Consider the following 15,458-nt stretch of genomic DNA (forward strand, 5'->3'; position numbering starts at 1 on the left):
TTCTAAATATGACAATCAAACGCATGTTCCAAGACAATGGTTACATAGAATTTTGTTACAGATTATAATAGTAGGAACGGTATATTTCACTAGTAAAGAATTTTTAAAATAATTTTAGTATTACAATACTCAGTATTAGGAACTATGATAGACACGTGTGCTACCTTTAAGATATAAACTTATCATCGTAACAACATTATCTAAATAATTATGAAAGTGCATATTAATAATCATTTCGAGAATAACAAAATAATAATACAAAAGTGTGAAGTAGTTCAACTTACAGTGGAATACAAAACGAAGCGGAACAAAGCCAAAACTAAACAAACAACAGCCGTGCCGGCACCGCTGGTAGCATATACAACAGACAAATCCGAATTAATCTTAAATATTAAAATTTGTCTTCGGAAAGTATAGTGAAACTCTAGATGCGATAATATTGAAATATACATAGGAACCATGATTCATTCCGCGGGCTCTCGTCCGCGGAGACACAACATCGTAATACCGACATGTGAACCTACGCTAAACCAAACTTACATTACTCCCGACTCCCGACCCCCAGGCCAAAGGGAACAGGGCCGCGGCGACCTGCGGCCTAGCGACCTAGCGTCGCATCAACAAACTTCAATAGCTATGTACTCAATATACTCAATAAAATTGTATACGCTAAACTAAATAATAATGTCGTAAAGACGCGCGCCTTCGCGTTGTCGCGCCGCCGGCCCACGGCGCGCGCTTCCACCGACTTCTCTCCTGACTCAAACATTGCAAATAACCTCTCTCTCACGACTTACTACCATTAGGGGAAATAAGTTACAACTACAATTTCAGAATAAAATAATATTGTAGGGTGGAGTTTATAAAGTAACTTATTTTAAAAAGTAAAGTTCACGTTTCTGTAAAGTAAGTTAAAACAACTCGAAATCGCGCAATTATTCATATATCTGTTAAAATACGAGAATATAAAAAGGAAACCTTCTTGCTGATGGTTTAATTTGTGTGAGGATAACTATAGATCGATAGATATTAATTGGTGCGATAATAATATGAATCATCGGATTAATTGATGGCCAACTTTTAATTAATGAATTTATTTATGTAATTTGTTTCGCATTAACTTTAATTATATTAAATATCTATTAAGTTATATTAAGTGAATGTACGAAATAGATGTCTTAAACGAAAATTACATTTGTACAGAGTGAGTATGAAGATGAGATATAATAAGTAACAAAGTTAGTGGGAGTGGTAGTGTCGGAGAGTGGCTGTGCGGCGGAAGGCGGGCGCGGCGCGCGGGCGGCGCTCTGCACACAGTACACATAACAAGAACCGGTAACCGGTGGAATAAAACATTGCACTCTAAAAAAACAAACTCAATGTTGTAGTAGGATCGCTCGTAGATAAAATATTGTATTAGACTCCGCTAGATAAAATGTAAATATGTAAAATACTTTAAATAACGTGATCTGTGCCATCGAAAATATAAGGGACTCACGCACACGGCGAGGCGATGGGGGCACGGTCGTACCCCACGATACCTTCGCGCTTACTTACGCCTCTACTAATAATTATTATAATATCAATAAAAATTCAAGAATCACACTTAGTTCCAAAATAAACTCACTTGTTTGCGAGGTAGGCTGGGCGCTGGCGCGCAGCCCGAGTTTCGAGTTCGTTCGTTTTGGAAAAGTTTGCTACGATAATTATTATAATTAATTGTTACCAATAAGCCTACGCGGTGCGGTCGCGCGGCATTGCGGCCGGCGAGCGCCCAGCCCGCCGGCTGCGCAGGCGCCGCCGCGATCGCCTTCCGCTCTACTGCCTAACGTACGTACCTAACTTCGCGTCATGTTTAAAAAATCATATACGTATATCACTATATATTATATCTTCATACATTTACGATGCGTCAGGAACTTCTTACGAAAACGTATCTATGCCTAAAATTAAAACGATTATATGTATGTATTACATAGCTTTAAACAATAATTAAATCGTAGTTATCAATATCGATAATATTATATGCCATAAAGATAGGAACTTGCTTTCCTGGGAGACGATGGTAAAGGATGGGGCCGCGCCGGCGCGCCCGCGGATCGCGCGGCTCCGCAACGATAAACGTATATTATAAAACCTGTCTAACGTATGATATGAATGCGGCCGCGCGCCGCGTGCAGCGAGCAGCCGCCGCCTCCCAGCGCGGCGGCCGGCCGGGGCGATCGCTCGCCACCCCGCTAACCTACACTTATACACCTACAAGCTTTAAATGTAAAACTAGGAAAGTGCCGCTTCCGGCGACGTTCAACGAAAAGAAGCGTTAAGAGCTAATAGTGAACTGCTGCGTTGTCGGACAACGGACAGAGCGCGGAGCTCCGGGGTAGTAACTATACATTTCGTCGGAACGGGATTAGTGGCCGGCGCTGGCTAACGGCAGCTCTCCGGGTGGCGGGAATCGTGGCCCCGGCGCGCAGAAGCCAACGCCGGCCTCCTTGGGCGCGGCCGAGTCCTGCGCCGCTCGCGCCGCCAGCAGCGTGATCTGGTTCACGACGTCTTCCATCTCGTGCGTGAGCGGTTCCGGCGGGGCGGTGGGCTGCCCAGCGGTGAGCGCGACGCGCCTCACATGGCTCTCCGCCTCCGTGTGCCGGCGGAAGTCGGCGGCTGTGCGGAAGCGTTCGGCAGGGCAGGCACGGCACTCCAGCGCTGGCTGCACGACGCGGATAAGGCCACGCGCCGCCTCGCGTCCCGCGTAGCACGCGCGAGCCTGGTGCGCCTGCAGCGGCGTGGGCGACGGGAACGCCACCTTGCAGTGCTTGCACACGTAGCACAAGTCGAAGTCTAGCTCGCGCGCGCCCGCCGGCGGCTCGGTGGCGGGCGGCGGCAGACGCAGTGTGGATGCACCGGGGTCCGCAGCGATGTGGCGGATCTGCTCCAGTGTGGTGGCCGGCAGCTGTAGCACGCTGGCGCCACTCCCCGTCTCCACTATGAGGCCCTGTGGCTGAGGTTGCGACGGCATCGGGTTCAGGTTGCCACCTATAACAAAAGAAAATATACATCAGAAAACTACAAAGAATAAGTACATAATCTTTATAAAGTAAGAAAAATATATAAATAAAGACAAAGATCAAATTTACATGAAACGACCCATAGAGTGACGGTTAACTGCTCGAGCGATTCTCGGGCGCGTAGTAAAGGGGTTAATCCACTTAGAGCGATACCCGGGCCACAGTCGCGAACTGACCTTTTGCAGATCCTCGTTTACGCCTTTAAAAAGTAACGTGATCATAGCAAAAACACATTTTCTTTAACACGGGCCGATATAATTATATTATTTTGGTAATTGACATGGAATTCGTTAGGGCAATGAAATAAATATAGACGACATCATTCATCTCGGTCGTTAGGCGATTCGCCAAACCCGATTCGGGCGCAGCGACGACAGCAAAAAGTAAAACGAGCACTCGCACCAGCCGGGGGCCTACCGACTATAAAGGCCTAATTTGGATGCCCCATTGTTCGTATGGGCTTAGCACCAGATAAACGCTGTTTACCTTACCGCGAGGCGATTGTACATGCGTGACGCGTTTCTAACGAGCCCTACCCGCCTCCGTAATTGATTCGGACTGCTTTATGCGGCTTATATTCACAAATGCATAATACATAGCGGTGGCCACGGTCCGCAAGTTTTATATCAGAACGAAGTCGTATTATCTGCGCAGCGCGGTGGCAGACTGAGCGAATAATGAAGCCGGAGCGATCCCTGATGGCGCACGTCAATTCTAGATTGTTATTAGCGGTGCAGGTCCTCCCGATGTCTGCGGCCGCGAGTCTTGCCTGCATGAATGTGTACAACATGCACATGTTTGGAAAGCAAAAACCAAACAGGTTTTATTACATTTTTTTGTAATGACGATAACAGACGATATGAAAATGTTCTTAAAATATTTTCAATAGGTAATAGACAATTTCTACACACCTAATAGTTTTTAAATCCAGGGAAGTCAGCATTAATTTACGTTTATTCCTTTACTAACAAAAATATTTAAAGATATTATGTTTTTAATGATCAGAGTATTTATAGACTTTAAACACTAATGTAATGCTAGTAGATGGTTAATTGTTGTAAAATTTATTCAGCATACAAAGTAATCGCCATCGGCGCGCCTCGACCCTGACGTTAATTCACAACCCTTTCTGCCAATTAGTTTCAAAATAGCCACACTATTGTGCCAGCAACTTGAATGCATATCGGTTCAAGCGTCTCAATACTATTACACAAAATTTAACTTTAAAACATTACTGTTAGAGTTCATTATTCATTGGTGTTTGTTTCATCTGTTCTGGATATTTCGCGCGGTGGCTAGTCCCAAGTCAAAGGGCTTCTTAATCCGGCGTTGTAGGTCGTTACGCGTTATTATAACGCGAACTCAGTCGCCGGCTATTCGTTCCTTCATTTACATCTCATTAAGGTGCCTATTTTTGGAGTTGGCGATGTGCAACGCTAAGTTTCGGCCGTGCTTTTAAGTAAAAAAGCTCGTAACGAGTGTACCCCTATCGGCATTTAATTATTGAACTTCAACACTTAGAAATACATTGTAAAAACAAAAGTAAACCCAAAAGATTCGGTGTACAGAAAACATTAGGATTCAAAAAAATTGGAGCTATAGAGATTGGGCAGATTTGTTCAGTACATAATTAACTCTTTCATTTGCAATCAAATTGGAAAGTACGCTTACATCCTAAGTGGTAATAAACAACCACTGTTACTTAGTTAACTTCAGTATTAACTGTATTATGCATTTCTCTATAAAATGGGTCTATCGATAGCAGAGACAGGCCTGTCCCATGTTGCAGTATGTTTGAGCAAATGACGTGTATTAGTCGCATCAATTACAGCCAGTCCGTATTGGGTAACCGGTGGCCGATGGGCCGATACGGCGCACGTCGGCGCGTGATGGATGGTAATTAAACTAGATCGCCAAGTGCTGGGAAATCGACCAGCGGAATCGACCACGTCCGATTGATAGACAGCTCTAGAATTGTGGAACTCCAACCTTCGGCTTTATGTTTATCACTTATTTTTTTGGTCAAATACGAGTGGGTTACTATAAGTATATCGGTAGTTGATCTCGGTTGTTTTTTTAACAAAACAAAAAAAAACTTTTAGAAGAAAAGCGAGCTTTACGCCATAAACGTCACACTTGTTCACACAGTTTTTAATCTGCTTGAATAGAATTGATTACTTTAATCTAGGATTTTACTTGTGCAAAATTGTCTAAAATAATAATTTTAATCAATTTGTTTGCTCGGTTCACTAGATTCAAGATATTGGCCCTAACTGGTTCCACTGTCCTATAATTAGGGTAACGGGATCCGTGCGTTGTTTACGAAGGAACTAGTTTACTTACGCGATGGACCAAGTTAAACAGTCTACCGGTTTAATGACCTGTGTTACACTAACGGCCTACTTAAATTCCTTAAGTTCAAAGTATTAATCTCGAAAAACTTTGCGTAAGCATTTTTTGTACTATTTTTTTCCACCGCGTAATTAATATTTCCACATAACTCATTTTATAGGTATATCTGGAGTCTGCGAAAGAGTAGTATTAAGAATCTATCATATCTTTTGAAGTTCAAAGGTTGATAGATTTTATAACCTAAATATTAACCTATCGATTTAAAGTTTCAGTATTAACTGCATTATGTATTGCATAAGAATATTTTACGTGTAAATTGTAATCCCTTACATAAGCTCATGCCGGGCGCGAGGTGAATTGCGCGGGGCAGGAAGGGGATGGCTAAGACGCAGCGGCGCTGAAACCCTAGGTGTCAGTCGTCTCGCTACGTGTGTAAATACGCGAATCCGCTTTGCTCATGCTCGCCCACCGCACTAATGCAATTAAAACGTGGCATGCCGTGTACCTTACAATATTGTTAATGCCTTTCGTCAAATACATTTTATTTTTATGTGAGCAGAAGCTTCTAAGAATAACTTCATCGGGTGCTATATAAAAATTGTAAGAAGCAGATGAGGCACTTTGTGTAATGTAATCGTCATTACCTGCCAATATTCCCAATAATTTGAATTCAAGTAACAGTTGTAAATGTGACAATATAGTTTGGAATGGCTCAGTCATTACGGGGTCTCGGTACTTTTCCTGCGTAAGCAACTTATTTGTACTATAGTTTAATATACACGCTACATACAAATAGATCTCTACTCAACTCAACAAAATCTTACTTAGGTGGAAGGGTTCTAAGAAAAGCGATAATAAAATAAAAATGATGTTTTTATCATTCAAACTACTACAAATATTGGTCATCTTTTAATAAATTTTCACCGTATTCTTGATAACCATAAAGTGAAAACGTAGCTAATATTACTTAAAATTTTTTCAACATTATCTGATACTTTTTCAAGAGCCATTTAGCAATAATTTTATCGAATTTTATATCCATCATATTAACGCGTTAGTGGCGCGCACAGTCCATTATCTCGGTCTCCTACCGCTCCCCGAGGAAATCTCGCCGCATTCAAATATTTAATTACTTCGCCTCTCGATCATTTATAAACTCGAACGGGAGTGCTATCATAAAACGCGCTAATGCCTTATAATTAAAATATTCTCAACAAGCCGTGGCGTAATGGCACCTCCGGCGACGGTTTCCTCCGACGGAAAAAAACGCATAAAAAATTACATTCACCCCAGAGGACTCACCCCTTGTGTCGGAAAAATCGATTAAAAAGAGGAGTTGCGGGGTGCGGGACCGGGCGGCGGGGAGTTTAATATGTACGAAAAAATGCACGACGGCGGGGGAGCGAGGGAGAGATCTGAGGAGCGGCCTCCGGCTGCCTTCAATTTTTATAATTACGTTCATACGTGAGCGCGACCCGCCCGCCGCCCGCCGCACCGCCGGCCCCGACGCTCGTCTCTATACAGCCTCCTGCTCGCTCGCGATTAACTTTTAATTTTTAACTAAGTACCTATGCAACACGGTGGACTTAAACTCAATTGTAAAAGTAACGCTAACTTCCTGCTTTGCTCTCGCTGCTTACGACAGCGTGTCTCTCGTAACGCTGCCTAACTACGAATCTGCTTTCCGAATGAGTCGTATTATAACTTTTCCGTTTCGGAGGCGAAATCAATTCCATCAGCGAGAGAACTCGAAACTTTTTCACACACGCGGCAATCAGAAAAGAAGGAGGCAATAAGAGAGGGATAAGCGGCCGGAGGACGTTATCTCTGGAGACGGTTTGCAAATGAGCACGCGACGCACACAGCGGCGGCTAACCCGCGCCCACACACGCCGCGCACATCCGTGCGTACATTTTATAAATAGATATCGTTTTTTTATCCGGGTACAAGAATACGTAAGGGGGTTGCCACCCCGAGGGGGAGTCCCCTGCGGGGGACGTGTTGGATTTCAGATTGCTACGAACTGCAAAAATGAGGGATGAAAGAAATATAGCTTAAAACGCAGATATTTCCCGGCGTCTTAAGGCACGGGCGCGCCGCGGGGGGCGGGCGGGGAGGCAGGGGTGTGTGTGGAACAAAGTAGAGTGGCGATATTGAACCGAAATGAAACGGTAAACGAACCATGCGCGTCCGTTCTAATGCGAATTTATAATTTGGACATCGCTCCGGCCGGCGCGCTCTTTGAACTCTGTGCGAGGGTGCGCTTGGAAGGTGAATTTACAAAGACTACGGATTTAATTCAGAAAAATAGGGGATCGTGGAGGCCGCAGCGGCACGTGGTGACCATTTCTTTTTGTAAACACCACACAAGTAAATATTATACCCGGTCTATGGATAACGGCAGAGAAAAGTATTCATTATTGATTAAAGGTCACGAATGTGACATGTCATTGAGTGTTAGTTTCAACGGTAGATTGAGGATGTGAGATCGTGCACGCACCAGGCTACGCAACGGCGACGTTTCGGCGCATCGTGGCGGTGTTTAGGCGTATCCTCATTGCAGGTTAACACTCGTGTCCGCCGACCTAATTGCCGGCGCGCCGCCGCTAATCGGGATATGCGACACGCGATAATTGCGAGCCGCGAACACGCTACACGCGCAGACCCGACACATTGTAACGCACAAACATGTTGTGACTATGTCAAGTAATGTCAAAGACTATGAAATCTTTATTAATATGATATTATGCATTTAATTGTGTTTACTTAATATGTAAATGTTAATAGGTCCATACGCTTTGGTTATATTTGTATGAAGATTTCGTTTCTTAAAAGGAATGTCGTGTCTGAGAGCTGGCATCATTCAATTTATCACGGCAACAATTGCGTCTTCTGCTAATTCACTAATGAGTTACGTAGGTGTAGCGCGGGCGATATAAACGTTACGTTTACAATTGCCACACATTAGCATTAAGCAGATAATAAGTCGACGTAGCCGGCAGCTACGGCTAATAACGTATAGCAGTAAATTAGGTGTCAATGAATTTACTGCGCGCGCGTGACGCAATGGCCTTCTGTCCCGCACCGAAACTGCGCCGTCTTAGCACCAAAGTGAAAATTGCGTACGTGAACTGGAAGGAAAAATATTAAAAATTAATCAAGTCACCGGTCGGGGCCGGAGCGGGGGCGCGGGGGAGCACATGTGTCGACAAAAAAGCGTCTCCCTTACTTTGGGGCACGTGCGAGGCGCCGTTAAGGCCCCGTTTCGTCGCCGAGTTAAAAGTTCTCTCGGACAAACAGAGGATTTGTCACAATTACAGCGAGGGCGAGGCGTCCCTACTTGATTAAAACCTAAATCACGTGACGTGTTTACAGCCGAGCCGAGGTGTTTTCAATTTGCCGATTCTTCGGCTAGCCATTGGCGTTCCGGACACGTTCGGAGCACCTATCTGGGTGCCGGCGGGCGTTTTGAATTTGTTGCGAATTAAATTATTGACAACCTAATCGGTGAGGCCGATTGCGTTCGGGTCAGACTTGCCGGTTCACCCTCCGTGACCATCCTTCAACAGTCACGTTTTCTAATTACTTTTGAAAGGTGCTCGTAATCCGTAAAAGATTGCGAGCACCGCATTTCTCGACAGTAGCTTTCGACCATTAAAAAAGAAGATTAACACTCGAATTAATCGGAAGATTAAACATAATGAAAGAAAATCTCATTACGGCCGGTATAATGGCGGTGAGAAATATCGCTCGGTGAGCAGAAAGAAAAAAACGTGCCGCGTTAAAGAAAAAGAAAAGGCGAGTGCGAAGAAAATTAAAGACTAGAACGAAATTAAAAAATGTTAAAAAAAATGTAATCGACGCTGGAGCGCGATTAGGGGGAAATGCAAACAGGATGCCTGTAGAGAGGGCGTGAGCGAGCACGAGGGGGGCGCGGTGACTAGAAGGGCGGAGGGGTGAGGAATGGAAAGTTCTCAATTAAAGAGCGGCAACAGAAAGTCTTGTTGTAATTAGATTTTTTCCCATCTCCTTAAATCAGCGCGGCGCGACCGCTGACACTCCGTTTGCTTAATTTGTAATCGAGACTTGTTAAGTTTCCCGAGCGCTGGTTATATCCTCACTTTCGAAGCGTCGACGTTTTAATGAGATATTTAAAGAGTATTTCCTTAACAATTGTTAAATTCGTTAGTAAAGTAAGTCAAGTTAATTGACAAAGTCAATTGTTAAATTCGTTAGTAAAGTAAGTCAAATCGTTAGTAAAGTAAGTCAAGTTATTAATAAACAAAGACACGTTTAATTGGGGACAAATAAAATATTGGTAACGTACAAAGCCTAACTGTATTTATTTATTCAATGAAATTTATAAAATGATATAAGAAATTATTCTAAGAAAATGGTAGTTAGCAGCAAACATCTAGTTTTAATACATCACTTCAAAGCAAATTGTGGCTTGATGTTACAATCTGTGCATTTTTCTTGTCATCATGAATGTCACGTATTATTAAAAAAACAAGGCAATACGACACTGACCAAATTCTGTATTAGTCTAAGAGCCAGCGTAAGATCGACTTTCACCCATCTGATAACCAAAAGATACATGTTTATTAACAAATATAATTGATTAACAAACATGCCTATGATTACTTGCTTATCGAAAAGTTTTTATGGCTATTTTTTTAATCGAATTTATTTTAATCAATTTTCTTTTTTTCAATAATTCCTATAAGATTAGTTTTGTAATTATATTTGTTATTAACCAATTTACAGTTTGTCATCAGAACGGTGTAATTTACCTATATTACCTGCTGCTTACCAGGTAGCCGATGGGTTAATCAATAGAGTAAAGGCGATGAAAGACAACTAATTAAAATTAAATGAAAATCGATCTCCTCTACGTTATGCAATAGTTTTAGCAACACAATGCAAAAAGTAAGCATCAAAATCTCTTAACGATTTGATATTTCATTATCATTTGATCGCATCAAATCATAAATGTAATTAGGACAAAAATCTTTTCACAAAGGCAAACGAAACACCTCAAGTCACTCCGATGTTAAATCGTTTACTTTGAGTCTCAGCTATCCCCATTGAATTTCCTCCGAGTTCCGGGTCTAATTAATTCACGTCGGTGTCCGAGCGCGCCTTAGGGCGTAATTAACCATCTCGCTTTGTAATTACCGCGCTTAAAGTTGTCGGAAGTGGTCGGAAATTGTCGGGATTTGTCGACAGTCGAGTGCCCGGTCAGCCGGCCAATTAAGGGGCCCGCCTACGACGCGATTAAGCAATTAAAAGGCGGGCGGTCGGACACCGGCTCATTTAACTTTCCTTGGGTTTTCCTGCTGGGAAAGTTTTAATTTCTGAGCTTTTACTTGGATTGGCGCCGTCCCTTCTTGTTTTTTTATTAGGAGGTAAAAGTGCGGTTTCATGTTCGGATAATTGTTAAGATTTAATTATATACTTTTGTAGCGGTGCATAGCATAATTTGTTTTGTTTTTTTATTTTTAATTTCAAGGAGAATTTATAGACGTCGTGTCGTAAGTACAGTACAGTTACTCTTCTTACTACTGTTATTAAGCCGGCCCTTATTTAATATTCCGTAATCTTTGTTTCACTCTCTATGTTACAGGTATATATATACCTGCTGTGATTTAATGACTTTATCATTTGTTCTTATCCACTGAGACATTGCTAACGTTGCTAGACGTCTCTTACCGTAGGTTTCTGAGACCTAAATCTTCGTTTAAAATATATTGTTACCACTGTTTTGTCAAAGATAATAACAGGGATGACAATATGTTTGCAGAGATTTTAGTCTCAGAATCTTACGGTTAGTCATTTTTTCTTCTGGCGATGTATTTAATTCACTAAGTACGTAAATATTTATAGAAACATAAATAAATCATAAAATAGAAGTGAACAGACAGATTTCTGAAATTGTTGTTCTTAACTAGCATCATTAACACCCTGACCTGCAACCCTAAATCCCTTAACAATAATTAAATACCAAACCTCAACAAATAATCACAAAGCGTCGGGAGGGTTGAATCATTAATTAAAAGAAACCTTTGGAATCTCCTTACAAACAAGATATTATCCCTTCAACCCTTCCGACCTTATTAAAGTCAAAGTCGACGTTCGCATTAATTCAATAAAGCGGTGTAAACTGCGCAAACAGACGGCGGAGAAAGGGTTAATTTGCATGTCGGCGTTTGCAGGGTTAACCGCCGCTTCGTTAGGGCGCGACAATTAACAGGCTTCGTGGAGGGTTCGATGGAAACTCATGGGAAAGTTGAGGTAGGTTAGTGTTCAGTAATTGAGATAGATTCCAAAGCTCTTTACACTAAGAACGCTATTAGTAATTCACCGTAACCACTTATTTGTTAAAAAAGTAAAAAACAAATGACACCGAAATGGTTATGTTAAAACAACATATCACAAATGTTCGTAGCAATTTTAAATGAACTCTTTAGTAGATACATTCAAAGATAGAAATCGTGGCGATGTAAACTATAATTATAGAAATTAGTTTAGGGGAATGAAATAAAAAACTTGTTATAAAGACAAATGAAGAAATGCGGAGGAACACGCGCGGGAGGCGTGTCCCATACATTTATAATTCACTAATTTGTTGTTAGAAACGGATCAAATTATAGCCCTTATATTAAATTAGTATTAATGAAGACTATCACATTTGATTTTTTTTTTAAGTTACATACATTTGTTTAACAAAAAACTTGTAAATCAGCATTTAGTTAGTGACATAAGACTTGAAAAATACTTCAGAAAACTTCGACGTTAAAAAATATGTTAGTTTTTTGTATCTATTTCACGGATCATTTCATGTTCCACAGTCCGTGAACATTTGTGTTGTGCTTGCATGTTACATTCTATAAATTAATGTTATTACAACTTAAAACAAGTTCCATAATCGTAGCTGTAACTGTTTCGCTGATCAATTTATTTTGTGAACGTTTCTTCTCAATTAATATAATGTTTGTACCCTTGGTTGCAATGACGACAAAAACTTGGCTGATTAAATAAGGCACGGTTTTTGAGCTTTGTTATTACAATGAATGTGAGCACAGACCCGGTAGCGGCCATCGATACGTTCGATTATCAAATATGAAATATAGTTTGTTAGCAACATTAATGTCCGGGTACAGTTAGGGGGGAGTGTGCGTCGGCGTCGATCGACCGATGCAATTTTGATTGATCGTATTGCTTAGTGTAGTGTAACCAATCTCATTGAAAACTGGCATTGTATGGCATCGGAAAGGCCATTGCTGCGTGCGACGCGCGGCTTGTCAAACGGTTTAAATTGAAAAAAAAGGGGACAACCCTAAATGGTCGACTCTTAATGCGACTTTGACATTTTATATTTTGGAAAGCTATTGTACTAGGTTTTAGGAGAAAAAATAATGACAAAGTTTTCTTTGTACGTACGCCTTTACGTAAAGAGAATGACTTTGTTCATAATAGGAACGTTGAGAAGGAAACTAATTTAATTGGATAGTATTGTAGGAATAGATACAGAATTAGTAAAATTAAATGCTATAATAAGTAGTAAAAAGAGAACAAATATTTTAACTTTAATTAGTGGCTTACTTTAAAGCGCTTTGAGGGTGTTGACTATCATGTAAAGTGGGTGAGATACTTTGTAAGCTTTATCTATCCCGATAATTAAAAATTGATAATAATTAATTAAAAATAATTAAAAAAGACTAAATTAAATAAATAAACGACAGACTATGTTTATAAAAATGTACAGTTCCTAATATGATCAAATTACAAAAGTCCAAATGCAAATAAATGGTAGCAAACCAATCACCATGGTATTGCATTCGACAACGGTTTTAACGACATGTCAAACTCAAATGTCGATGTTTTTTTTTTCAATTTAAATCGATATCGGTGAGGAGGGAAGATAAAGGTTAAAAGAGGGTTCGATGGAATCGATTTTTTGAATCTAGAATAAGTTAATTACACTCTTTTCTTGTAAATTGTTGAAAGGAAAAAAAAAACATCTTTGCATCCGAACAAAGCTCCTTTGAATAACAAAGCAGTGTAAGCGTGGTCGAAGAAAACAACAATTAGAATAGCCGATATTGGCGCATCGCCGCGAGCGCCCTCTGTCGGACCACCCTCGCCTCCCCATTATTTTATCTAATCAAAAAGTTTTAAAAGGAAATATTATGCCGGCCTTTATTATAAGTCAACTTTCTTTAGGAGGGGAACACCGGGTATATTTTTAATAACGATCAGAGTTAAGAGAGCCTCTGCATGGAATAAAGAAGTTCTTATCGCTCGGAGACGATACGAATGGTCACAGTCGACGTGTCAAATTTCTTCATTGGTAATTTAATTAATAATTTAAGGTAGTAATTTACTTAGTTACCTTAAAAATTTCACTATGACGATAAAACAGCCCAAATAATTTCAAAATATTATAACTGAACGATCTTAAATGATGGCCTGGTTTACTTAATTATAATTCATCAAATTTTTTACCTAAATTTTAGATTTTTTTTGTGTTAAAGCAAACTTGAATGCCATTGAAGACAAATAAATAAAAGATATTAACACATTTATCGAACTTTGAATGATGGCTTGATGAGAAAAATAGAAATCTATTAAATCTAAGTAAAACTAGTTAGCACTCACCCCTAAATAGACTTTTTTATGTTCAACGACTCAACAACACACATAAAATCGTTATTACAGTGTTATTTATTCAAAGTTTTATTCTGATCACACCAAAATATTCTTTGACAAGACAAGAAAACCAAACATTTCTATATAATTAAGGAGGCGAAAAAAAAAATACTCCAAAAAACGGAGGGTTGAGAGTGGCGGGCCTCCCCAAACTGTTTCTTTACTCAACGTTTTCCGTAAATAAGTTTTTTTTTGGGTACTTTCGAAGTAAACTAGAGTTTAACGCTTTGAGAATACAGCACAAATTACAATGATCGGGGATATTGTAGATTATTTTCCTGAGACGGCGTTTATTTTGGCACACCTTGTATGCGTAAATCAGAGCCCGCGGCGTAAGTATTTCTCAGACAAAAAGATGCAATTATATGCAGGAGAGGGACGCGCCGGGACTTACGGACGTAATCAAACGAATTTCAAATTCTGTTTTTTTTTGACGTCTTCAATAGGATGTACATATTTTAGTTTTCTTGGGACTTTTGTTTACCGTTTGTAAGTCCATTTATTTCCGTGTGTGTTCTGCTAGAATTTGTTTCTTTTTACTACTTTTAAAAGGATCAGATTGTGGATTGGAAAACTGTATTAAACTGTAGCATTGAGGCTTTATGTCGCAGGATTTGGTGACGAAATTTTTAATTTGGTTTTATTGGAACCTAGAAAAGTACCGGAACTTAAACTTTGATAAATAGGAATCAATAATATATTACTACAAAGGGTATATGTAAATAAATAAATCGCGATTTATTTATCTACATCAGTAAAATTTATAAAACCTCATTTGTGTGCTGCATCCTAGATAGTCTATATTTGAATGAATGAAATCTTCGATTTACTATTTTCATTATTTACATTTGTTCTAATACTTTGTTAATGTAACCCATTTGAAAACAATTGATTAGGAAGCCACGCGCCGTTCTAGCGAGCGACGATCGTTCGCGAAAACAATCAAAATACAATGAATAGTTGCAAACATTGGGTCAAGGTTCCGCGCACACCTCAATGTCGTGCAACGGGATCCCGCTCCGGGAACACCGCCCGGAGATCCGCACGCGCCTAAACCAAATATTTATAACCTCACTACAAATAAACTGTCAACAAAATAGTTAATCTTGGTAACCTCGTTTTCTTTACTTTGTTATCTTTGGTCATATAGTTTTGTGAAAAAACATCACTGTTTCTTCTATATTAATAGTTTGTTAAGACTATGTTTAATATATAGGTAATTGTAAGTAGGATTGACTGGATCTCGTACGCAAGTTATTCATAATTTAATACGTTTTTATTCGTGTGATTATATGTTCGATGGCTTATCATCCTTTTAAACGGCAAAGT

At 40.2% G+C, this 15,458-nt stretch overlaps 1 protein-coding gene across 2 annotated transcripts in view; it reads right to left on the reverse strand.

The window, feature by feature from the left end:
* Window positions 1–2,241: 2,241 nt before the first annotated feature.
* The window catches only part of LOC106713796 (zinc finger homeobox protein 4), a 206,764-nt gene continuing 193,547 nt past the window's right edge, over window positions 2,242–15,458 (reverse strand). For both annotated transcript variants that reach the window (XM_045680277.1, XM_045680276.1), the window contains one exon: window positions 2,242–3,033. In XM_045680277.1, coding sequence (XP_045536233.1) covers window positions 2,411–3,033 — 623 coding nt within the window. In that variant the 3' untranslated portion in view covers window positions 2,242–2,410. The remainder of the gene's footprint in view (window positions 3,034–15,458) is intronic.

Source organism: Papilio machaon, chromosome 12 (assembly GCF_912999745.1).
Source record: "Papilio machaon chromosome 12, ilPapMach1.1, whole genome shotgun sequence".
NCBI lineage: Eukaryota > Metazoa > Arthropoda > Insecta > Lepidoptera > Papilionidae > Papilio > Papilio machaon.